Source organism: Emericellopsis atlantica (genome assembly GCF_019669845.1).
Source record: "Emericellopsis atlantica unplaced genomic scaffold F5Z01scaffold_4, whole genome shotgun sequence".
Lineage (NCBI taxonomy): Eukaryota > Fungi > Ascomycota > Sordariomycetes > Hypocreales > Bionectriaceae > Emericellopsis > Emericellopsis atlantica.
This window is the reverse complement of record NW_025764706.1, coordinates 928,682-952,977: the sequence shown is the minus strand read 5'-3', so window position 1 is coordinate 952,977 and position 24,296 is coordinate 928,682. Positions and strand designations below refer to the sequence as shown.

Sequence of the window (24,296 nt, the reverse complement as noted above, 5' to 3'; positions counted from 1 at the left end):
TGCATATTCCAAAGATGAATGTACGGCGTTCAGAGATTTGAAGGCTCGAAGTGAAGACTTACTTCGATGTAGTCGGAAGGGGTTGGGTCGTGGTGCCGCCGGGTTCGGGTTGCCGCTGACTTGTTGCGAAGGGTCATGCTGGGTCTGGTGGTTTCGATTGCGTCTGCCAGACCACTGCTCTGGCGTGTCATGCCTTCGCTGGTGTAGCATGGCAGCTGTAGGCGTCACTCTCCGGCCTTGACCTTGGCCAGCAGCGCCTGTGGGTGCTGGGAGCTGCAAACTGGGGGTGCGCCGGGCGTCAGCACTGGGGCTTGCACCCGTGCTGCTTCTGGGGGCTGCTACATTGCGAGAATTCCTGTGCACATTGTCCATCGCAGTGTATGATTGCCCGCAGTCGCGATGAGATTCATCTCTTATACGCGATGCGCTGGTGGTGGGGGATGTTGTTTTGATGCATCACGTGATCCACCTGACTGCTGAAGCCCCTGTGCGCGTCGCACGTCGAGGTACTCCGTACGTGATGGTTGATGATGAAGTATAGTAATGGTATTTGGCATAGAGATATAAGCGAGTTCTAGTCCCCCCGTGACTTGTGTTAGCTCGCAGTTCGTGCCCGGACAATCCGTTGACACCAGCATCCAGTGTCGCCCGCGGTGAACGTCGATCAACGGTACATGTATGTATGGCGCTGAGCAAGGGTTTTCAATCATGAAACTAGAACAACGCCCTACGATTGCTTGTATTCTGTTCGAAATACCCTAGCTAACAGTTGTTGGTTGAACAATAACTGATGGTATATGCAGTACAAGCGCCAAAGACGACAGCATGATACAGCCTACCCTGCTGCCACACCGATACCCGCAGCTTTGAAGAAGGAACAGGCGGAGAAGAGTGATTCAAAACAACGATCCCACGCTAATATTCAGAAACCGCAAATCAAGATCGGCCGGAGTTTGCAACCGAAAAGGGACAGGATAGGGGTTGAGACCGTTGAATTAATGATCGTGTTTTGCAAATATCACAACAGTATGAGCAGGTGCCCTCCAATCACATCGCGTCTCGTATCACGTGGGAGTCTGGCTATTATTGGCACCGCTGGCGCCTGGGTGCCGGGACACCGAAGGCAGGTAAGCTTCCAAGCTGTCAGCCGCAGGCGACCAATGCAGCTTCCCTATTGGTGTATCTCACCAAGCGGGTACCCTAATTTCCTCCCACATCCCCGTGAAGCGCATCCCTCCCGCCATTTTACAGAGGGCCCGGGTCTCGCAACTCGCTGAGGGACGTTGCAAACCGCAGACTTGCTGACAGACAGACAGGAAGGGATGGACTGGACACGGCGTCCGTCGTTATCATTCCAGATGTCTCTGCGCTACGGAAACTCGCCCTGAACACCTGGTATATGTCCGCCCTGTGCCGAGCTTGGCCCGTGGTCGCTGGCTCTCGGTTTTCTCGTGTTCCAGGTCGTTCCTCTCCAGCTTTTTCTTGATTTACGTACCTATCGAGCCAAATCTATTTCTGCGCCGTGCTATCAATTTGCTGGAGACGCTATTTGAGTCCAGACGCCGCCTATTCACCTGCCGTGCCTCCTAGGCTAGCTGGACACGTTGAGGTTCTAATAGTCCGACCGGCCCCAACGAACATCCTCCTACGCCCGTCCTCTCTTCTGCTTCTCCCTGTATTGCGTTTCCTCCCTTTCTCTCACATTGCTATGCCATCATGAATAATCAGAATCCGGCCATGGCCTCATGGGCGCAAAACCCGTCGCGCTTCGCCCCCAAAATGTGCGGGCGGCGGCCTGCGATCATTCTACTATCAGTCGCCCTGGTTCTCGGGAGCTTAATACTCTACGCAGCCTTCCAACTCGGGGATATTTGCCCTGAGGGCGGTGGTCGATGCACCTGGGCCGGCGCGATGAACACACTCGACTACCTACGGGGCAAAGGTAGCAATGGCGAAGGAGAGCCTAAGGAAGGTGACGTGACGAGCGCACCAGCAGTCGGAACCGCAACCGCAGACAAGCCCGTCGTCAGCCCCGAGCAGACACCGGCGCCAACCGAGCCGGAACTGGCACCAGGAGTTCCCGTCGAAGAGGATCCAAGCTGTCATGGCTTTCCAGACATGTCGAACATCCTACTCGTCATGAAGACGGGAGCCTCGGAAGCCTACTCCAAGATCCCGACGCAAATGCTCACCAACCTTCGATGCGTCTCCGAATCCAACTTTCTTATATTCAGCGACATGGCACAGTCCATCGCTGGCCAGGAGATTATCGACACACTCGAGACGGTCATACCCGAGGTGAAAGAGCACCAGGACTTCGAGCTGTACCACAATCAAGTGGCGTGCCCCATCGATCAAGAGACCTGCAACAAGGGCATCAATGTAGCCAAGCAGGGCTGGGCGTTGGACAAGTACAAGAACATTCACATGGCCGAGAAGGCCTATGCGCGCAACCCTGGGTTCGACTGGTACCTGTACGTGGATGCGGATACCTATGTCGTCTGGTCCACCCTCGTCGAGTGGCTCTCGAGGGTCGACGCCAAACAGAAGATATACATGGGCAGTGTGGCCATGCTTGGCGGATTCCCCTTTGCTCATGGCGGTAGCGGCTATCTCGTGTCCCAGGGCATGATGGCCGCCATGTTCGATGGGAAGGAGAACGTGGCCAATAGGTTTGATCAGAATGCGACTGGACTCTGCTGTGGCGATGCCCTTTTCTCCATGGCTCTGAAAGAGGAGACGGACGTATCGGTCCAAAACGTGGTAAGTTCCATCCGCCTCGGCGTGGGGATCTCTGTCCACCAGTCCCGGTCGCTAACATGTGGCAGTGGCCAACCGTCAACGGAGAGAAGCCAAACACGCTGTCATACGAAGACTCACAGTGGTGCCAGCCCCTTGTGACGATGCACCACATTGGGAGCGAAGAGGTCTCTGACTTTTACGAGTGGGAGTGCAGCCGCAACTACACGCAACCCGTGCGCATCAAGGATCTGTACCACCAGTTCATCAAGCCCCATCTTGACGACACGCGGGCGGAGTGGGACAATCTCAGTGACGATATACGCTACGCCGACCGCGATGCCGATGGGATCGACTCGACGGATGACAAGTATCGGTTCGACAACCTAAGTGAGGTCGAGCAAGAGGCACACGACAGCGCCACGAACTGCCGCGCTGCGTGCCTGGAACTCGAGGAGTGTATGCAGTGGCGGTTCCATCGCAATGTGTGCTACATGGGGCGCAAGATCAGGCACGGCAACCCCATCATACCCGGCGACGGGGACGGCGAAAAGATGGTCAGCGGCTGGCACAAGGCTAGGATCGCGGCTTGGGCAAAGGAGCACGAAGACTGCGGAGAGATCCAATGGCCGAACGTGAGGACCTCCAACTGAGAGACTGTGGTTCGACGTCAATAATGGTGCGTCTGAAGCATCGCTTTGCGGAAAAGCCTGGTCGAGGGCAGACAGATATGCTCGCTTGTGACCAGACTCAGAGACCACAGGCGGGCTCCAAGTCCTTTGCATGGATGGGCCAAAAACAGTGAGCCCCCAAACATTGCAAAGACGGCACGTCACGGAGGAAAATAGAGACGGCCTTCAACATTTGAAGGAGATGATGGAGATGGATCTGACATCATTGTTAATTACCCACCCTGGGTCGCAGTCTGCAGACGTCTTCTGCAGAGCCCTTGCTACGGTAGGCGTATGGGCATGGATGGGGTCGGCCATACGATAACATGAGCCGTGCTGCTGGCTGCATCTTGGCAGAATGATGATAGGCAATGCCGAGCCCGGTGGTGCGTGGGCAAATGAGATTTGCATGGGGACGATTACCATAGAGTCCCACGGCAATTTGGTCATCTCGCTACGGCCAAATGATCGCGGGACAACGCGCAGATTAATTAGAGCGTCCTCGCCGCGTGACGACTTTGTCCGGCTGGGTGTGTACGATATTGACTTACCTCTGCCTGCCTGGGACATTGTCGGACACGATGCTGCACTGATTAATTCAACAAATTCGTTACCAACACCGGACTCCAGTCGTTCGTATGCGCGCATGAGTGGGTTGATGATGCCCACACCCGACCGGCCCCTGGCGACAGCGCGACGCTACTGTAGACTAATGACCCCAGCCGGTTGGTCCCTGATTGACGGTCAGGCTACGTACGTACTAATTACCGGCGCGACTGGACGTACGTATTTCACTGACAGGTTCTCCTTGGCGGTACGTACAAGTAGCTATCATCTTGATGCTGGCTTGCCTTCAGGCGGCTGTCGCGTGTGCTGTCGATGAGCCAGAGCAGCCTTGAAACAAATCACTGTCAATGCAACACATCGACGAGTGTTTACTTGGCACGTACATATCCGTACTCGGCACTCAAATCGAGGGCTGAAGCGCGGACACGCGTGACCGAGACATGGCCATTCCGGAATGACCATCGTCTCAGCGCCACGTCTCGTGCAGGACAGGCATGGAGTATGCGTGATGAAAGGAAACGCGTGAGAATCATGCGCCCAGCGACATGACATTAATTAGGTGGAAGACACTGTTTCCCCCTGACCATGAATTGAGACCAGACCATCTCCATGTCCATCTCCCCCTGACCCCCTGCCCTGCAGGCTGCCCCTCTCCCCCTGGCCTGGCTGGTGAAATGGCCCAATGCGTGCCCAGCCCACCACCATCCAGTCATCACCCACTGACCGCTGACCACTGACCACTGACCACTAACCAAATGCCCCCCCAGGTCACAGCTCCGCTAAAGGGCATCCTGTCCATCTCCAGTCCTCAAACATCTTCTTGTTCTTCTCTCTCCCCTTTCCCAATTTGACTTCACTACCAATATCTGGCTGTTGAACGCTTGTTGCTCTTCGAAAGCCTTACACGCTGATCAAAACCCAATACACAACATGGATCCTCACACAGACCAGCACAAGACCGATGAGGAGCTTGACCGCGACTGGAAGCCCAGCGGTCGTCGGCCACAGTCGTACGTGCCCGCCCACCCCCTTGTTCCTCTCACCTCGAGTCCCTCACCCGGACATGCTCGAGTATCACCACATATAGTGGTCAGGACAAGGAGCATGACCAAGAGAACACCCCAGCTAACGGTGACGCCAATGCTAGGACCATGGCGCGCTCCTTCTCCGCCGAGCTCATGGACATTTTCCGCATCGAAAACTCGGTATCCGATCTCGACTCTCAAGTCCACAAGAGGTCCGTCTCTCTTCTCCTCGGTCTCACTCACGACAGCAATGGCAGCAGCAGGAGAGCAGCAGCTGACGATGCGACGCGCTTAGGAAGCACACCGTTCAGCAGACCACCACAGAACTCGCATCGCTCGAAGCGCGCCTGAAGGAGATGGAGGCTCGTCTCAAGCACTCCCAGGCTCGCATGTCCATCTCAGGCACCAGCTTCCGCCCTTCCGAGGGCACGCCCTCCGACAACAACCACGGCATCCCCCCATTCAACCCCAGGGACGAGTCATCAGCACCAGCAGTGGCAGCAGCAGAAGACAAGGCGCGCTCACGACCCGGCACGGCCAAGGCGACGCAGCAGGCACCAAGCTCGGGCGACATGCCTCCTACACCAGGAGCTAGCGAGGGTGAGTCGCTTCCCACAGCTCGATGAGTGAGATGAGCCGCCCTGCTGACGTTTGTCAAGATGGCGACCGCGAATAAGCACCCCCGACTGCGCACAACGACACCCGAATCCCCAACCTGGAGCGAGTATTCTGCTGAGCGATGGCGTATCGTGAGGAGCCACCACCACGACCATCACCCCTTTGGGCTCCTCCTTCTCTGGCGCGAGGCGGCCCTCATGCCTCGATATCCTTTACGCGAATGAGCCCTTATTCTTTTTTTTTTTTCTTGCCACAAACATACATTGCATGGGATGGAGGCAGGAAGTCCCGGTGTCCATTCGCTTATACATATATCCCCTACGGCGTTGAACGGTCTGCTTTCTATCATCTCATTCTCCACGGCGAGCCATTATACCATTCATCTTCGATCGCTACACCTCACCTGATGTGACGGTGTTTGTTAGAGCGTTGCACGCGTATTCGGAGCCGATACAATTTTGTAATTACATGGTGGTCCACGTTAGATGGCAGTTGCTGGGAGGACAGGGCTTATAAGGAGGAGGAGGAGGAGGAGAAGAAGAAGCGACAGCTGGACGAAGATATGCTGGTGTGGGACGATGCCGCAAGGTGCGGTGAGTGGTGCTTCGAATATACCATGCTTTTATCGAGGAGGCAATTGCATTCAATATGACGCTGAAGAGGATAAACAGTCTTCCGCTCCCTGAATCCGCCAATGTCATCAGGTATTTCAAGGTCAAACACCCCCTTCTGCTTCCTTATCTCGGGATCACATCTCATCCGCACAGCTCTCGTGATATGTAACGCCTTTAGCGCGGTAATAAGAGATTCTTATTTTACCGTAACGTGGGCATCGTCGTTCTTGATCTGGGGACTAGGTAAATCAAGTACTTGTCACGCTCTAAGATTCGTCACCGAAGACGTGAAGGTATATAGTCTTTGTCGGATAACCATCTACTTTGCGCGGGATATATATGTGTGTCGTTACTGAAATCATAGCTCATCATGACCACTGGCCTCCTTGGGCTTGTGCTTTGCAGCCTCCTCTCGCTTGAAGTCCTCGCTCACCTTCTCCCAATCGCCTTCGCTCATGTTGTTGATCATCTCCTCCAGCTCCTCCGCCGTAAAGGACTGATCTCCCACCTTGATGCTTTGCTTCTCCTGGGCCTTATTGTTGTTGGCCTTCTTTGGCTTCTTCTTCTCCTTCTCCGTCTTCTTCGACTTGCCCATAAAATTCCTGACGCTCTTGAGACTGAGCTCCTTGCTCATGCTCTCGATTTTCTGCAACTTGGCCTCCAGATCCTTGATTAACAGGACTGGATCAGCCGTGGAGGGAAGCGAATCTTGTTTGGGCTCAAGCTCCTTGAGCCACTCATCGGTGGTCTTGGACAGCTTCTCGAGATCAACGAGGTCCTCCAGCTTGTACAGAGGTGGCACAGGGCCTCGCTCCTCAAGCACGTCCTCCATTGTGGGTGCCTTGGCGTCGTCTTCGAGGCCAACGAAATCATCAGCAGGCGTCTCAGCCGGGTCCTTGGCGCTCGAGGCCGCATCTGCAGACTCGGCCGGGTGGTCGGCATGCCACTTGTCGTAGTCAGAGATAGACTTGCGTGTCGCGTCGAGGAATTCAAAGGTCTTGCTGAGGGTATCTTTGAGTTTGGTCAGTAGCTCGGGACGCTTCGCGCTCTCTTCGCTGCGCTTTTGAATCGGCGAAGCCAGATCCTGAAGCTCCTTGAGCTTTGCCTTGAGCTCGTCCTTTGTTGCTTCGGCACCGTCGTCGTAGAGCCACTCGCTGATAGTGCTGCTCTTGGTACCCAGGTTGGTACGCTCGACTTCAGTAGAGGCGGCAATAAACGCTTCGTCTTCGAGAAGATCGCGCACCCTGTAGGTGAAGCCCTCGAGCTTATTCAGAGCTTCTTCACGCGCCAAGCGGGCCCTGTCGGACACGGTAAAGGCCTTAAGACGATCCTTGGTCTTGGACAGCTGGTCCTTGGTAAGCTCCGGAATGCCGAGATTTGACACGGTGATGTCCACGGGAATGGACACGACCTCGAGCTTCTGAACCTCGGGCTTCAACTCTTCCGAAGAGCCAGTGCTTTCAGCGTCCGCAGTCTTAGCTGAGGCAGACTCAGCTGCAGCAGACGATGCGTCAGCCTTTGCATCCTTGTCATCGGCCGGCTCTGGTTTGGCGTCCTCACCCTCCTCCAAAGGCTCTTGATCTTTCTTTCCAAAGCCAAAAAGGTTCTTGACACCGTCCACGAACCCCTCCTTGACTACCACCTCACATCCCACAGCAGCACGAGTAATCTCTATCTCGCCGTTCTCACTGTTGAGCTTGGCGGTGATGCGGAACTGGGGTCCTTGATCGGCACATGTAGGGTGGGCCTCCTTGAAAGAGGCCATGGTGGCCGTGAGATTCTTGGTAGTGAAGGTCTTCACATCCTTGTGATCATCGCCGACCTGCTGCCAGAACGTAGCGGTGAAATCCTTGTCCTCGGTGAAAGTGTACTCCTTAGCAGGGCCACCGATAGGCGAAACGGCCGACCAGATGCGCTCACTCTGCTCTTGACCACCAGACATCCAGGACATTCCGATAGGATAGGCTGAGCCCTCGGACACACGGATCTCCTTGACTCGGAAGCTAGGACTGAGCTCGGCGGCGCGGAAGCCGGCGCCAAAGACAGCGGCTTCGTCCGAGTTAACGTTGGAGCGGAGCCTGTCTGGCGAGCCTACAATCTTCTCGAGAGCTTTTTGGACGAAAGGTGTGCGCGAAGCACCACCATGTAGGATGACAGAGTCAAGGTCGCCGATATCAAGACCAGCCTTCTTGAGAGCATCGTGTATGGTCACCGCGACGCGCTGGGCGTGTGCCTCAGACATGACCTCGAAATCGGCACGCGAGAGCTGATACTTGAAGTCGACGTCTTCGTAGAGACCCTCGAAGCTGGCGCCAGTCTTCTGGTTGGCGCTGAGAACGTGACGAACGCGCTCGGCCTCCTTGTTGAGCTTGGCCATCGCGCGACCGTGGCCCCTGATGCCGACTTCGGTAGCAGAGACCTTCTTGGCGCCCTTGGAATCGACAAACTGGGTGATCATGTCGTTGACGATCAGGGTGTTGAGGTTGTCTCCACCCAAAGTCCTGTCCCAGCCGCTGCCCATCAATTGAACCTCCTGGATTGTCTTGTTGAACTTGCCAATATCCTTGACATTGCGGCTCTGGAACTTCATGACAGAGGCCTTGGTAGACCCCGCGCCCATGTCAAATACCATGTGGTATTCGGGCTTGGCTCCCTCGTTGATGTTGGGAAAGACACGGCTCGTGGCGTAGTTGAGACCAACGGCCAAGCCGTCGCTGATCAGACTGAGGACCTTGAATCCTGCAAGCTCGGCGGCAGACTGAATGGCGCGCTTCTCGTCGGTGGTGAAGAAGGGAGGAACAGTCAGCACAATGGAACGCACTGTCGTCCCATCACCAGCAGCCAGCTCAGCGTTCTTTTGCACGCTCTGAAGTTGCATGGCCAGAAGCTCCTCAACCAGCCATGCTTCCTGGTCAGCCGTCACCGCATTGCTCTTGAAGGCAGCCGTGCCGCGGACATCGTGCGTCTGGAGTTGGAGAGCCGGGTATCGGGCGGCGTATTCTTGTACCACGGGGTCGTCGATCGTGAGCCCGAGAAGGGTCTTCAGGTTGGGGTACACCTCGCTGGGGAAGCGTGCAGACAAGGCCATGGCGTCGGATCCATAGAGACGTTCGGGGAACTGGCCCTCTTGCGGGCCGCCTCGTGACGGCTTGAAGGCCACAGCTGATGTCTCTTTGCGTCGGGAGTCCTTGGTCAGGACAATGTCGAGGGGAATGCCGGGCTTGACGAGTGCTGCTTTGATGTATTCGGTGCCCAAATCGACGCCCAAAACGGCTGATATAGCGAGGACTTGGGAAGAAAAGAAGAGAATGGCTCCGAGGAGCATTATCAAGGGCGATGCCCTCGAGCGGAAGGCCACCATGTCAGATGGTGGGGTGCGCTGGTACTGCAGCGCTGTGAGAATGAGTTTCGCAGAAGACAGGGACAATGCACTGCTTATGAAAGGTATCGAGTATAGAGGCGCTAAAGAGCGTCGAAGCGCAAGTGAATGGCTTCTAGACGATGGTTCAAAGTTGAGGTCAACAAAAGGTGGCCTCAACTAGTAAGTGGTGTGGTCGAGCCTACTTATGGGACAATGCGGTCACAGAAGAGGACAACTTGTACATAAAATAAAACCCAGGGTGGGTTGGTTGACAGAATTTTGAGAGGAATTAATTGCGTTTAACCACTAAGATAAGTGCGCGCGTTATTGTGGCCACCTCATTCGTTCCTGAATGCATGGCTAGTACTCCGTAAGGTGTGGCTAGTGATCTTGCAGGGGTAGCTTCAGCCACAGCTAGCTAAGGTTCTCAACTGCCGGACTGATTACCCTGTGGGCGACACAGGATCCAACTTCAAGTGATCCAAGGTAGACGTTGGTGCATTTGTCGTCCTGGCATATCGTGTGGTGCTGCAGAATATGCAATGCCTTTGGCGCATTTTGGTAGTTAAGAACAGTGGTAGGTTTCAGCTTGAGAGGTCGTAATGCATCATATTGTACATGTCCAGCGATAGGACATATCTAACAATCACCTAAACGACCGCCCTCCAAAATATTGTCCACACACACCCATTGTGTATCTTCCGTTCCTGGAAATCAGCCATGAACCCCCTTGCTATGCCACGGTGACTCTGTAAAACGCCTTCAACAACTGATGTACAATCGTCCTTGCCGCTGCGAGCAGGACGATGCTAAGGTTACATGTAGGTTTAAGCCCTCATGGAAACCAAGCCTCCCTGAGAGATGGAGTTCTACGACTCTTCAGTTCGGCGAGGTCCACCACGCGAAGGGCCACCTCTGCCACCACGGCCGCGACCGCGAGCATCACCACGGCCACGACCACGGAAATCACCGCGTCCACGGCCTCCGCGGCTGGGACCACTATCATTGCGGCCACGGTTGCGCTGTACCGACTGGAAGCCTTCGTTCGGGTCAGCAGTCTTGGGAGCAGGCGTTTGCTCAGGGTGGTCGTCTGCCCACGACTGGGTGTTGGCAGCAACGGCAGGTGTCGCGTTCAGGCCCGTGTCGGTCTCGGCGGGGTCCCGGGGTACCTGCACCCACTCGTCCTGCGAGGTAGGTACGTCCTTGGAGCTGTCCCAGTGACTTTGGCCAATAGCATTGGCAGCTTGGTCGGTGACATTGACATTGTCGATGCCGCTCGTGATTGCCTCCACAGATTGGCCATTGAGCTGTGTGGCGTCGCCGGCTTCAATCTCGGTCGTAGTCGCGTGCGCAACTGTGGGGTCAGTGGCAGCCTCAATCTCGACAGATGGCTCAACCGCCGCATCGATTTCGTAGGGACTCTTGTAAGTCTGGGCGAGGGTCTTGATCTGCGAGTCTATAATGTGGTTAGTCCAGCACGGCCTGAGCGCAAAGAATAAGAACATACATGGAGTCTGTAGCTGCTCCCCAGGCACACTAAGCGGAGCGTCGGACGATCCTTGGGTGAGCTTCAGCATAGTTTCGACTGCGCTGTCATCTCCTGTGTAGATGGCGAGAAGGATGCCTTCAATGGCTTGGGACTCGTCCGACTCTGCGTCACCACCCTCCTCACGGCGGTAGGCAGCTAACCGCAGGAACTGGGATAGCAGCAGCAGATCCTTGCGCTGAGAAGCTCGGAATCTCGCCTCTACCTCGGCGGCTGCATCGCTCTTGGCCTTTTCGAGAGTCTTTTCCCATTCAGCCTTGTCCGCAGTGGCTTGTGAGCGATAATGTTCGTCGATCTTGATGTACTGGTTCAGCTGCTCCTCTTGCTGCTGGAGCTGAGCCCGGAGCTCTGGCTTCTTCTCGATTTGAGCCTTCTGATCAGCGTTGATAATCTTCTCGCTGACGAGTTCATCGAGGGTCTTCTTGGGGTGCTCGTTGAGGATGCTATCGGTCTTCGAGGCGTTTGTCTACAACCTTGTCAGTGGTATATCGGAGAGCTGCTGTGCTAGAACCTACAATCTTCTTGTTCAGATTGCGAATATTCCTGTGGCGAGCGTTAGTCAACTTGCGGAACAGGTCCTGCTTGTCACGTACTTCTGGAGCTCCCTGATGTATTGACTGGCGGGGCCGTCGTCGCTGTTCTTCTCAGCTGCACCTGAGGCAGCACTGGGAGCAGGAGAGTTGACACGCTCGATAGCCTTCGCAGCCTTCTTTTTGGCCGACTTGGAAACAGATTGAGAAGCTGGAGAAGACATCTTGACAGCTCGACGGAGAGAATTGGTGGGAGGGATGAGGACGATCCGAGATGAGTCGATGGGGGTTCGTTTGGTTGTCACGAGCGAGGTCGAGAACAGGTCGTTGGAGGACACGGTTGATCTACTGACTCTGTGAATGATAGGGCAAAGGAATTGAAAGAAATCGTGTTTGGGCGCGAGGGGAATGACTAGGTAGACTTTGACGTTGCACGGTGGTCAGGCAGGGAAGCACGAGAGGTGAGGGTCGATCAATGCACGTCAGGCAGCTTCGTTTTTCTGGGGCTTTCCTGGCTTGGCTCAGCCCTGCAGTTGGTACCTAAAGTACTCCAAGACTCCAACAACCGTGGGCACGCGCTAGCTTATTAGAACATTGAGGGGAAGCATTTTCTAGAATCACGGACAAAACCAATGTTGATATCTGGACTATTGATCACACCGTCCTGGTATGCACGAATGACTCCTCCATCTTCGTCTACCAACCCATATCTTTGACGTCGCCACAACTACCTAACTCAACATAATCCGGCACGAGAGCTCGGGAGCTTGAGGTACCACGGGCAGGTTCCTGTGATGGTTCATCGAATGTTTGCAACATTGCTGAAATCACTGCTGTAGCAGGCGCATGCAGGGAGCTTTGTTTGTGTTTCCACAAACACTCTTCTGCGTCCCCACGCTAGCAAGTAAACGCCCTTGGAAGCGCACACCAGCCGTCATTTCGTGGCAGCAACCAATAGGTAACCATGGCGAAATCCGTATGGTCCTTTGATGCCTAGACCGCAGGCTTGAAGCTCTAGTCGAGGCTGCCGTGGCTCAATGGGCATCATCGCCATCACAGGCGTGTACTAGACGTTGTACATGTGCAGGAAACAAGCCTTTTCAGCCCTTGAACTTTGCTAGAGTATCCTGTCGAGTTCGATCAGCCACGCGCTCGAAGGTTTGGCACTTTGCGGCTTACCCTCGTCACCTTCTTCACGCTGCGCGAAGCGAGTTTCTTGTCACCGTACAGCTTCGAGTCAATGGCCGCCTCTTTCACTAGCCTAAACGCTCTTAGTTGACAAAACTTGGACGCCATGCATGGTCTTACGTTTCCATAAACAGAACATAGTTGAGGTATATCTGACATTCTGTAAGCACGTGTGCAAGCAGTAACAGCGAGAGGCCTACCGTGACATCGGCGTTCTTTTTCAGGTTCAGATTGGCATGCGCCTTGACAATCTTCTTCAATGTCGCCTTGGGATAAGCTTTCTTACCGGCGACTGCCATAGTCCTCAGCAATTGTTCATCTGCTTTGTCTGGTGATGATGAGGCGATGGCATGCGCGTTGAATGTCAACACCATAGTGGGTCGCATTTGAACTGTCCTGCACCGTGTGTGTTTCGCCGCACTGTCTTAAGCACTGTTCCCCCACCATGAAGCTCACTGCACTGGCAAACATTTTGGATGGACATTCTAGCACAACCTGGAGTTCTACAAGACAAGCTCGCAAGATCGCATCATGTCGGAAATTCTCGGCCGCCGTATGGTAAGTAGGCAATTGAGGCGCATATTTCGGTGCTAACACAACCGGTAGCTTTCGAAAGCAGAGGAGGAGGGCAGTGACGAAGTCGAGGTGCGCAGAGAGGACCAGGATAAGATCAACCGTTTCAGTCGTCTGCACCAGCGCGAATTGGCGATCAAAGAGGAGCTGGAGGCCAAAAGTGTAGGTGCCCGGAAATTTTGGGAACGACAGACATTGACCGCATGCCGCAGAAAGAAAAGGAAGAGCTCGAAGATCTCTCTACCGAACTTGAACTCGCAGACGAAGACGAAAAGATCCAGTAAGACCTCTCTACTATCCAGGCAAACCGAGAAACATAGCGCTTACCCGTACACCAGGTACCGAATCGGCGACTCCTTCTTCCACCTACCCCTCGAGCAGGCTCAGGAGATGCTGGAAGCAGCGTCGACGCGCAGCGAAGAAGAGACAGGGGAGCTCGAGGAAAAGCTCAGTTCAATACAGGACGAGATGAAGCAACTCAAGGTCGACCTGTACGCGAGATTCGGCAAACAAATCAACCTGGAGACATAATGCAATAATGTCAAACATGATCATGGTCCCCCCCTGTCCCGACTGCACAAGATTTCCACCCCGAGCAACCACCTGTGTATCTGTGCAAATAAGCCGGCGCACTACGACGTAAGATCCGTTACATCATGCTAGAGAGCCGCCGGATCATTACGGTGGTACCGGCGCTGGATCATCTATCGCAGCCTCAGGATCCCGCTGATTGCTTAGTCATAATATCAAAGCTGCTCCTTGAGTCGTTCCACCCCGGATATACGAATTCCCCCGACTCAGGAGAGCTCTTCTCACAGCCAATAGGAATTGCAGCCATTGAAGAAAGTTGGAGGCCGGCCGGCCGTACGATTGATGCTTAAACCCGGCGCTGCCCTTGTTACAGTTACGTACTGTTCCATCAAGCCGAGAAACGGAGCTGTTGCTCAATGATAGACAAGGGCCTACTTAAATGAGCGAACCAAGGCTTGACCCCACGATTCCTGGGCGGCCCGTGGTTCATCAGCCGGGGTAACGCTCTCTTCATCATTTCGCAATCGTCACCTGAAGTCCTGAACTGTCCTGTACCTTTCATTTTCGGTGATAGGCGTCGCCAGAGGTCTCTATTCTCGCTGTGCACCGAATTGCCATGTCCTCACAGTTGGATCAGTGTAGCGAGCCCAGCCAATACCACCATTCGTTGTACTGAACCACAAGTCCCGTCGTCGTCATGGCGAGTAGTGAGACAAGCGACACTAAGACGGACACGACGGCCCATGAGAACCGTAGGCATACATTTACTACCCCACGGTATTGCATGCACATATTGACGTGGTACAGGCGGTCGGCAAAGGAGCGTTGCAGCCGAGGATCAAATTGATCGCGTGGACACTATCGATGCAATGTCGATATGTGACGACGAGAACGGCGACAAGGGACTGGGAGCCCTTCACAGCATTCGCTCCAGGACACGAAGCCGAACAAATGAGACAGTTATTGGGTGGACTTACAACGACCCCGACAACCCCCAGAACTGGTCAAATGTCAGTGCTCGAAATGGCCATTGTACATTGTTCCTAACGTTGTTGCAGACTAAGAAAAGCGCCGTCGTCTTTATAAGTGGCTTGACTGTCATCAATTCGACAATGGGCTCAGCCCTACCCAGCATGGCCATTCCGAAGATCACCGACGAGTGGGGTGTAACGTCTCCAGAACAGAGTGTGTTACCCATCTCCGTGTATCTCATCGGCTACGTCTTTGGCCCGATCATCTGGGGGCCCCTGAGTGAACAGTTTGGGCGGAGGAACTTGAGCATTGCCGCTTTCTCCGTGTTCTCGCTCTTCACCATGGCCTGTGCCCTGGCGCCAAACTGGCCTTCCTTCTTGGTCTTCCGCTTCTTTTGCGGTATTACAGGAAGCTGTCCCATCGCCGTCGTGGCTGGGATTCTTGCTGATATCTACGGTGAACCCCGGACACGGGGCCGAGCCTTCGCCATCTTCATGGTCGTGAGTTCCCTTGCCAAAGTTTCGCCGTCAAGTTTTAGTTACTGAATCACTTCCAGACGACCGTATTCGGTCCGCTCTTTGCACCCATTGTCTCCGGCTTCTGTTCCTCCAGTATCGGCTGGCGCTGGACCTTTTGGATCGCCCTCATTGTCTGTGGTGTCACTTTCGTCATGATCATTCTCCTGCCCGAGACCTTTGGACCCATACTCCTCGCTCGACGCGCAGCTCGCATGCGTGCCGCTAACCCGTCTGCCAGGGTGGTCGCACCAAGAGATCTCGAGTCGACCGACCTAAATCAGCTTCTCACCGTGGTGCTGACACGGCCAATCAGGATGTTGATCTCGGAACCGATCGTGAGCACCACCTGCGCGTACCTTGCATTGTGTTACGGCATATTCTACATGTCCTTTCAGGCGTTTCCCATCATCTTCCAACAACTGTACGGTCTGTCGCCGGGTGTGACGGGACTGTGCTACCTTCCGATTGGCGTTGGAGCAATCTTGTCTCTGCCCGTGTTCTGGTATTGGGATCACTTCCTCGCTCTCGCTGTTTCGAGAGGAAAGACGTGGACCAAGCGTGAAGAGTTGCGTCGCCTTCCACTGGCCTGTGTTGGTGGGCCATCCTTCGTCATCGCACTGTTTTGGTTGGGATGGTCTGCCCAAGAGGGAACCTCGTTCGTCGTGCCCATGCTGGCTGGCATACCCTTTGGCTTTGGCTTCCAACTCATTTTCATGGCGCTGCTGAACTATCTGACCGATGCCTACGATAGCTTCGCAGCGTCAGCGAACGCCGTGGCAAGCATGTGTAGGTCATTGCTCGCGGTGGTGTTACCGCTGGCAACGAGTCACATGTTTAACAATCTTGGTATTTCCGGGGCCTGTTCTCTCCTCGGCGGTCTGACTGCGGTAATGTGCGCAATTCCGTTTGTGTTCATCTGGAAGGGACCCGACATCAGGGCCAGGTCCAAATTCTGTATCGCTTTGCGTGAAAGAAGGGAAGAATTGGCTCGAAAAGCGGAAGAAGAGAGGCTTAGGGCCGAGTACTCTGGTGAGGGCGAAAAGGAACAAGCAGCCTGAATGTAACATTGTGTATTCATAATTCGATTACGTCCTGTCGCGGAAACCTTTAACTTCTTGGACTTGCCCCCGTGTCTTTCTTCACCAAGGTATGGCTGACGCATTGGACGTGGCAACCGTAGCATCGTTGACTCCTCTCCCTCATTTGATGCCATCTGCGAGATTCAGCCTACCAGAATCGGCCCAGAAGCCTTCTTCGACTCTCACACGCTCCGGTAGATAGCCAACACTAGGGGTTAGCATCTCCAGCTCGGGATACTGAGTGTCAGGCCGCAAGCGCGAGCTATCACGACGTATTTGAAGCGTGCCTCTCTCAGAGTCCTTTTCAACCCACTTGCTAGGCAACAGCTTGCCGAAGCCCAGCTTGATCAAGTGACTTGCTCGCCCTTGGTGTGAGGCTGACCGACTTTTCTCGCGGTCGTCTTCTGCTGTTCGAGCAATACATGCAGGACAGGCTCTACGTCCATACAGCACTTGATCCTGCAAGGCCGCGCTCTGATTTCTCTGAGTGCGGGAATACGAAGGATACCTGACCCATGACTCTGGAGATGTTGCTAGACGCACTGCTGGCTTTCGCCAATTCCTATGCAATAGCTCGTCGCTCTGTGTATCAAACGTCTGTTGTGGAAAGGAGCCCGTTCTGATGACCGAGTTATTCGACCTCAAGACGCTTGGTTTGGAAGAGATTCCGCCGAGATGGTCTCCCTCTAGACTAGTAAATCGATGCTTCAAGGCTGTAGCGTATCCTTGAAGTGCGGATTTCAGGGAGATCCTGGAAATCTGGGGATGTGTCTTTCGACTCATTCCATGGCGATAGTGGCCCTGAGGAGCTGAGGGTGACGGCGGCGCGCGAGATGCTGCCACTTTGCCTTGATGTGCTTCTCTACCGATGCGAGCTGACGAGAATGTCCTGGCTCTCCCGGAAACTGACGAATGGACTCTTGATATGAGCAATGATCTTTTTCTCTCCTCTTTTCCGGTCTCGCCGAAGTCCTCCCTGAACCGAGACACCACTTGTGTCGCCGGCTGTTGCCAGGGTATGATCGGTCCAAACCTCTTGTCCACAGACTGCAGCTCGATCTCGCGCTGCTCAAAACTTGAGCTTTCAATGCGGGCACTGACTGAAATCTCCTCCTCTTCTACAACTCCAATGGTGGCATCCAACATCTCGCCATGCACTGAATCATTGCCACGGGCAGTGGCATAGGAACTTTGTCCCTCTGATCGTGTTGTGGCGTGAACACCAAGGGAAGGCCCGTGCACTGGAATCTTCTCCGTCAGAGTGAACGGGAGGAACTTGCTTGACGAGTGTGTTGATGGGCTATCGTCTTGCGGCATCATGTATGCCAAAGCAACGGTGTACTTGTTGACTAAGTCCTCTGATGAAGATTTGGAATTACGATGGCTGTCTTCTTTTTGTGACTCCTGGCTGTTTGAGTTCGTCGAGGTGTATGGCTTCGGCTGCGAGCCCTTGCTATCGTGATCAAGCTTGGTCTGTTTGTCAAAAGCCAATGGCTGAACTTGCGTGTGGTGTGACTGTCTAAGTTGTTCGATAGCTTTGTCATTTGTCGAAGAGCCGCTGAGATTGCTGTGCCAATGCTCTCCAGAAAAGCGCGCTTGTGTAAGCAAGTCTACACGCGAGGTCGGTTCACCTGTGGTCGACGGTGGCCGCTCCGATCTCATCCAGGAATTGCTGTCTATCCCGAAGACCCAATCAAGCCACGATGCCGTATGCGAAATTTGAAAGCTAGGCTGCGTGTCTGACTCCCGGAGTTTTAGCATCACAGACGGTGGCTCCGTCGCAATATCTAGAACTTGGGTGTCAGGCTTTGAAGCCTCGCAGACGGGCCAAGCTGCATTGTTGTTGGCCGTTGTGGAGCGTGACAGAGAACATGTTCGATCGCTGGCACCTTGAAGTTGCTGAAAACGACGTATTGATGAATGACCTTGCAATGGGGATGCCTCTTTGCAGGACTGAGAGAAGTCGGTTGCACCGCGAGGCCTTCCTCCATATTTGAAAGCGTCCGCTGTTCTTGTAGGATCGTAACCCTTTGATGTGCGATGACTGCCATCGTCGTCACCCGCCTCAGTTCCAAGTACATACTGAATTGCTTCTTGGCCTACGTGTCTCGACTCGGCCCTGGGATCAAGTTTGGTATTCCTGGCATTGGCAACCCGTGCGTTGCCTGCTCTGTGCAGTAACTGCGAACGCTGGCCCTCGCTTTCGTCCCTGTCTGTGGTGAGTCCATCGAGATGAACGAGCGGGCCACTTGGGACCGCTGCGGTGTCCTTTGTGTCATCAACATCCTTCGAGTAGTGCTTGATGTTGTGTGTAAGGTTTCGGAGGGTAGCGAAATCAATTTTCTCGTGCTGCCGTTGGGGCGTAATATCACGTCGTGGCCGCCTTGTGATGAAATTGTGCTGCCTTCGCCTCGAGCCACCGAAACAGAGTGTTGTCATGATGTTCGTTGGATGGCAATGGGCCTTGGCAACACTTCTGTGAAAAGAGTATGGCGGTAGTCGCCGGAAACATCCAGAAGCTTGCGGTGCCGTCGAGGTGATGACTGGGGCTTGGATGATGTCAATTCTGAGGTGCTAGTAACGAAGTCTTTGGATGGAGATCGGATGGTTCTTGCTTCTGATCGGGCGTTGTTGCCTTGCACTCTTGCCTTACAGGTGACATGGAGTTGGCTCTTGCGGATTTTGGAGTCTGGCACCTGCTCATGGAAACCTAGCAGACTCAAGTAGACGGGCATTCGAGGACTCTATATCAGCTTCAAGGTACTTACGGAAGCTGCTGTCCAAGCAGCTTCTGGCCCCCAGAGACGCTTGACATGGCTGCATACTAGATCAGACATTCCAGAGATGTGGTGTTGGAGCTCCGGGAAGGCAACGGCAAATTGAAACTCGAAAGCAGCTTGAGGGTCAACAATACAGGGAGAATTTATAGTGCGGAGTACGCGGGGGTCAGGTACGTAGATTTACTGTTGTCATGTGGTGTCCAGTCTCCAGTCTCACCAACTGAATTACCCCTTTTCCATGAGGCAGTAGCAAACAAAGCCATTGTGGGCTTCCGGCTCTCGACTAGTGAGAGGCTGCTAGGAAACTTGGGCATCTGAATGCAATCGCAATCACAAGAGTAAGGTAAGGTAGGTAACTGTTGATAAGACCAAGACTTGGTCTTCATGGCCTTGAACCCTGTCGAGTAATTAGCCAACGGGCAGCGGAACCCGAACTAGCCATAAGATATTCCGATGCATTGGGAACTGTAGTTAGAACTTACGAGCTACCAAGTAGAGAAAAACGAGTGGGATACTCTCACGCTGATAAACTTCTTTGCCGGCCATGCTCACAGTCGAGAATTGTATAGAAAGCGACGTGAATCTTGTGTTATTAGATACACGTGCAGCTTCACAAGTGAGCTATAACTTGGGCTAGTCACTTCTTCTTGATAGGGCGCAAAGAAAGCAAACCTCTCTGCTGCAGCCTAGTGCCGACATATCAAGTAGCTGACTCCCGGCTCGTTCACATCTAATGAGGCGAAACGGTATAGCTGCGCGCCGCGCCGGGACAGCTTTGGCCGCCAAGGTCTACGAGTACCTGGCTTTGTCGTATGCAAGATGGCAGTTCTCGTGGGACGCCTTTCGCCGCCAGGGGCGAGCTCTGACGATACTGCCCACTCGAGTGGCCCACTGTTAGTACCTCAAGCTCAGGCTCAAGCTCCGAAGAACGGCGATGGCGGGGCTGCGCCATATTAGCACAGGGTCCAGCTCCACCCAGGCTCGACAAGACGACGACCGCAAGCACACGGTTGCGTGATGGCAAAGGATTGGGCGGTTCACCCGGTCGATCCAGGCTGCTTGGCCGAATGGAGGAGACGTGACATTGGCAATGCAGATGTCGCTTCTGAGGCCTGTTCGACAGGCTGGTGGTGTCTGACGCTTGCTGCACGTGCTCCATTCGGTTGCTTTTTGCTCTCACATATCAAACCCAATACCAATGCAAGTTCAGCGACTGGTTTGCAAGCTACCGACCCTCTGAATACCTACTTAGAGATGTAACAAAACGAGCTCGGTCGGTTCGGGGAATATGGACTTGTCGTCATGGGCTAGTTGGGGACGTTCACCCTCTGCGTCGGCTCGGGCCAGCCTTTCTCTTGGTAAGGCGTGCCCGCCACCCGGTGCCGTCTTTCGAGGGGCAATCAGGTCAGGCACTGGAGGGACTCGGACTCAGGCGGTGGATCGCATCAGGTGGGGCAGGGGCGCATCGGTGGGTGAACCATGAAGGAAGGAATGAACCTTGGCTCCAGTATCGAGCATCTGCTGGGCTAATAGGCTTCTAAGATCGAGGCCTTGTGCGTAAGGTACGTACTGTAGAGGTGGGCGGCTTGGACTGGACTGGAGGTGGGATGTTTTTCTGCAGCGAGACTACCCCTCCCCCGCCTCGCATCACCTCACCTCACCTCCGTGCGTGCCCAGCGCAGCACAATGCGCCTTTTCTTGTCAGTCGCCAATCAGAGCGCTGGCCAGTCAAGCTATCAGGCCAACAGATGTGCCATGGAGCTACGCTCAACGCCTCAGGCACGCGTTGCCAGGACGCATCTGCCTGCAGTGTAGGTGGCTCTGGGAGACCCCTCCTTCCAGTTCCAGCGCCTCCAAGATGCAACGGTCGCTTTAAATCACCCCGCCGCCGGCATCTTTTTTTCTGACCCTCCCCTTCTTCCTCTTCTCTCATCCTCTCCAAACCCTTCCTAACCCGTCAATTCGTCTTCAACCGGGTGGAATTATCTTTTGCTTGTCTTCTACAGGTTCTGCCGTCTTTAGTACGAGAACCTTACCCTCCCAGTTAAGTACGTCTCATCGCAGGTGACCCTGTCCTTGGCGCCGCTTTCGCTACCCCTCTACCTGATCAAAAACTCTAAACTTCACTCACCTTCAATGGCTGTGTTCTGACTTTGTTACCAGCTCCTATCTCTCGACCGATCCGCTGCACACACCCAAACCAGCCGGCAAGATGGTTCAGTCTGCCATTCTCGGTTTCCCCCGCATGGGTGAGCTCCGTGACCTGAAGAAGGCCACTGAAGCTTGTGAGTGCTCCGTTTTCGGATTGTCTTGACCGCCGATTGCTGACTAGCTGAAGACTGGGGCGGCAAGATCTCTCAGTCCGACCTTCTCGCCGAGGCCAAGCGTCTGCGCCTGGCCCACTGGAAGATCCAGCAGGCTGCTGGTGTCGACAGCATCCCCAGCGGTGACTTCGCCCTCTATGACCACATCCTCAACCACATCCAGGACTTTGGTGTAAGGACATCTCACCCACCCCCGCCGAACATGTTGCTAACGTTGCTCTGCAGGCGGTTCCTCCTCGCTACACCAAGGATGGCCTCGACACTGTCGACCAGTACTTTGCCATGGGCCGTGGCCACCAGAAGGACGGCATTGACGTTCCCTCGCTGGAAATGGTCAAGTGGTTCGACTCGAACTACCACTACGTCAAGCCTACCTTCCAGGACAACCAGACCTTCAACCTTGTCGAGACCCCCAAGGTTGTCTCCGACTTCCTCGAGGCCAAGGAGGCCGGTATCAAGACCCGCCCTGTCATTGTCGGTCCTGTGACTTTCCTCCACCTCGGCAAGGCCGACCGTGAGCAGTCTGTCGACCCCATTGATCTGCTCGAGAACCTCCTGCCTGTCTACGAGCAGCTCCTCGCCAAGCTCAAGGAGGCTGGCGCCGACACCGTTCAGATCGACGAGCCCGTCCTTGTCTTCGACTTGCCCGCCAAGAGCAAGAACGCCTTCAAGCCTGCCTACGAGAAGTTCGCCAGCCTGGGTGCCAAGATCCCCAACCTGGTGCTGACCACCTACTTCGGTGATATCGTCCACAACCTCGAGGCCCTGCCCAAGGACATCCACGGTGTTCACGTTGACCTCGTCCGCAACCCTGAGCAGCTTGACACCGTTGTCGGCGCTCTTGGCCCCAAGACTATCCTCTCTGCTGGTGTTGTCGACGGCCGCAACATCTGGAAGACCAACTTCAAGCGTGCCATTGAGACAGTCGAGGCTGCCATTCAAAAGCTTGGCAAGGACCGCGTGATCGCTGCCACCTCCAGCTCGCTCATCCACACCCCTCACACCCTGGCCAGCGAGAAGAAGCTCGACCCCGAGATTGCCGACTGGTTCTCGTTCGCCTCTGAGAAGGCCGTTGAGATCGCCACCATTGCCAAGGCTGTCACCGAGGGCCCTGCTGCCGTCCGCGAGCAGCTCGAGGCCAACGCCAAGTCCATGCAGGCTCGTGCTACCTCCAGCCGCACCAACGACCCCAAGGTTAAGGAGCGCCAGGCCAAGATCACCGAGCAGGACTACAAGCGCAAGAACGAGTTCCCTGCCCGTATCGAGCAGCAGCAGAAGAAGCTCAACCTCCCTCTCTTCCCCACCACCACCATCGGCTCCTTCCCCCAGACCAAGGAGATCCGTGGCTACCGCAACAAGCTCACCAAGGGTGAGATCACTGCGGAGCAGTACGACAAGTACATTGAGAAGGAGATCCAGGACAACGTCAAGATCCAGGAAGAGCTTGGCCTCGATGTCTTCGTCCACGGTGAGCCCGAGCGTAACGACATGGTTCAGTTCTTCGGTGAGCGCCTTGACGGCTATGCCTTCACCACCCACGCCTGGGTTCAGAGCTACGGTTCCCGCTGCGTCCGTCCCCCCATCATCGTCGGTGACATCTCGCGTCCCGCTCCCATGACCGTCAAGGAGTCCAAGTACGCCGTATCAGTCTCCAGCAAGCCCATGAAGGGCATGCTGACTGGCCCCGTCACCTGCTTGCGCTGGTCTTTCCCCCGTGACGACGTTCACCAGTCCGTCCAGGCCGAGCAGCTTGGTCTCGCTCTCCGCGATGAGGTCGTTGACCTCGAGAAGGCTGGCATCGACGTCATCCAGATTGACGAGCCTGCTCTCCGTGAGGGTCTCCCTCTCCGCTCCGGCGAGGAGCGAACCAAGTACCTTGACTGGGCTGTCAAGGCTTTCCGTCTCAGTGCCTCGGGTGTTGAGGATGCCACCCAGATCCACTCCCACTTCTGCTACTCGGAGTTCCAGGACTTCTTCTACGCCATTGCTGCCCTCGACGCCGATGTTCTCTCCATCGAGAACTCCAAGTCCGACGCCAAGCTCCTCAAGGTCTTTGTCGACGAGGCCTACCCTCGCCACATCGGCCCCGGTGTCTACGACATCCACTCGCCCCGTGTCCCCAGCGAGCAGGAGATCAAGGACCGCATCGCTGAGATGCTTCAGCACCTCAAGCCTGAGCAGCTCTGGATCGACCCTGACTGCGGCCTGAAGACCCGCCAGTGGAAGGAGACCAAGGAGGCCTTGACCAACATGGTCAACGCTGCCAAGGCCTTCCGTGCCCAATACGCCAAATAAGTGTGCTGTCACACGTGCATAGGGGACGTTGAAGAATGAGAAACGACTGTGACAATTAGTGTGCAATTTGACAGCAGCTGCCTCAACGGCGGCTACGATTTCAACATCGGCGTTTGGGCCAAGGAAGGGGATTGAATATTCAGCAAAGCATGCAAAAAGTTTAGCCTGTGGTCAAAGGATGCGACCAGGCTTGCATTCAACATAGATGATTAATGATGAACATATTAAGTATTTCAGAACCATTCCCAGAATGAATGTGATTGCAACCTTCCACGACAGCCGACAAGACTGTTTCACCTTTGTGATCACAAGCAAGGGGGTGTTACTACTCAGTTCTGTGGCATTTGCGCCGAACCAGGGGCCCT

The 24,296-nt window shown here is 54.8% G+C and overlaps 9 protein-coding genes across 9 annotated transcripts; 5 read left to right on the top strand and 4 right to left on the bottom strand.

Moving 5' to 3' along the window:
• Positions 1-1,779: 1,779 nt before the first annotated feature.
• Positions 1,780-3,646, top strand: F5Z01DRAFT_695078 (uncharacterized protein; the record flags this gene model as incomplete). The annotated part of the gene is made up of 3 exons (XM_046266253.1): positions 1,780-2,025; positions 2,092-2,763; positions 2,829-3,646. 3 exons carry the CDS (start codon positions 1,780-1,782, stop codon positions 3,390-3,392), a joined length of 1,482 nt encoding a protein of 493 aa, XP_046121618.1. The 3' UTR covers positions 3,393-3,646.
• A 1,261-nt stretch (positions 3,647-4,907) lies between these two features.
• Positions 4,908-6,081, top strand: F5Z01DRAFT_695076 (uncharacterized protein; the record flags this gene model as incomplete). The annotated part of the gene is made up of 4 exons (XM_046266252.1): positions 4,908-4,987; positions 5,065-5,214; positions 5,298-5,602; positions 5,662-6,081. 4 exons carry the CDS (start codon positions 4,908-4,910, stop codon positions 5,676-5,678), a joined length of 552 nt encoding a protein of 183 aa, XP_046121617.1. The 3' UTR covers positions 5,679-6,081.
• Positions 6,082-6,312: 231 nt separating this feature from the next.
• On the bottom strand, positions 6,313-9,847 carry F5Z01DRAFT_410547 (Hsp70 protein-domain-containing protein). The gene has a single exon (XM_046259548.1). It carries the CDS (start codon positions 9,593-9,595, stop codon positions 6,593-6,595), a length of 3,003 nt encoding a protein of 1,000 aa, XP_046121616.1. The 5' UTR covers positions 9,596-9,847; the 3' UTR covers positions 6,313-6,592.
• A 259-nt stretch (positions 9,848-10,106) lies between these two features.
• F5Z01DRAFT_646754 (uncharacterized protein) lies at positions 10,107-12,163 on the bottom strand. Its single transcript, XM_046262929.1, has 4 exons — positions 11,735-12,163; positions 11,657-11,684; positions 11,103-11,607; positions 10,107-11,051 (listed from the first exon to the last, which is right to left on the bottom strand). The coding sequence occupies exons 1-4, from the start codon at positions 11,893-11,895 to the stop codon at positions 10,465-10,467; spliced, it is 1,281 nt and encodes a 426-aa protein (XP_046121615.1). The 5' UTR covers positions 11,896-12,163; the 3' UTR covers positions 10,107-10,464.
• Positions 12,164-12,278: 115 nt separating this feature from the next.
• On the bottom strand, positions 12,279-13,285 carry F5Z01DRAFT_646753 (uncharacterized protein). The gene is made up of 4 exons (XM_046262928.1): positions 13,060-13,285; positions 12,980-13,011; positions 12,851-12,932; positions 12,279-12,798 (listed from the first exon to the last, which is right to left on the bottom strand). The coding sequence occupies exons 1-4, from the start codon at positions 13,243-13,245 to the stop codon at positions 12,772-12,774; spliced, it is 327 nt and encodes a 108-aa protein (XP_046121614.1). The 5' UTR covers positions 13,246-13,285; the 3' UTR covers positions 12,279-12,771.
• Positions 13,286-13,289: 4 nt separating this feature from the next.
• Positions 13,290-14,362, top strand: F5Z01DRAFT_646748 (Prefoldin subunit-domain-containing protein). Its single transcript, XM_046262927.1, has 4 exons — positions 13,290-13,417; positions 13,466-13,594; positions 13,645-13,712; positions 13,771-14,362. The coding sequence occupies exons 1-4, from the start codon at positions 13,391-13,393 to the stop codon at positions 13,961-13,963; spliced, it is 417 nt and encodes a 138-aa protein (XP_046121613.1). The 5' UTR covers positions 13,290-13,390; the 3' UTR covers positions 13,964-14,362.
• F5Z01DRAFT_410347 (major facilitator superfamily domain-containing protein) lies at positions 14,352-16,582 on the top strand. Its single transcript, XM_046259546.1, has 4 exons — positions 14,352-14,719; positions 14,771-14,973; positions 15,022-15,435; positions 15,492-16,582. The coding sequence occupies exons 1-4, from the start codon at positions 14,707-14,709 to the stop codon at positions 16,509-16,511; spliced, it is 1,650 nt and encodes a 549-aa protein (XP_046121612.1). The 5' UTR covers positions 14,352-14,706; the 3' UTR covers positions 16,512-16,582.
• A 70-nt stretch (positions 16,583-16,652) lies between these two features.
• On the bottom strand, positions 16,653-18,971 carry F5Z01DRAFT_633603 (uncharacterized protein; the record flags this gene model as incomplete). The annotated part of the gene is made up of 1 exon (XM_046261968.1): positions 16,653-18,971. One exon carries the CDS (start codon positions 18,969-18,971, stop codon positions 16,653-16,655), a length of 2,319 nt encoding a protein of 772 aa, XP_046121611.1.
• Positions 18,972-21,861: 2,890 nt separating this feature from the next.
• Positions 21,862-24,171, top strand: F5Z01DRAFT_646738 (cobalamin-independent methionine synthase). The gene has a single exon (XM_046262926.1). It carries the CDS (start codon positions 21,919-21,921, stop codon positions 23,929-23,931), a length of 2,013 nt encoding a protein of 670 aa, XP_046121610.1. The 5' UTR covers positions 21,862-21,918; the 3' UTR covers positions 23,932-24,171.
• Positions 24,172-24,296: the final 125 nt, after the last annotated feature.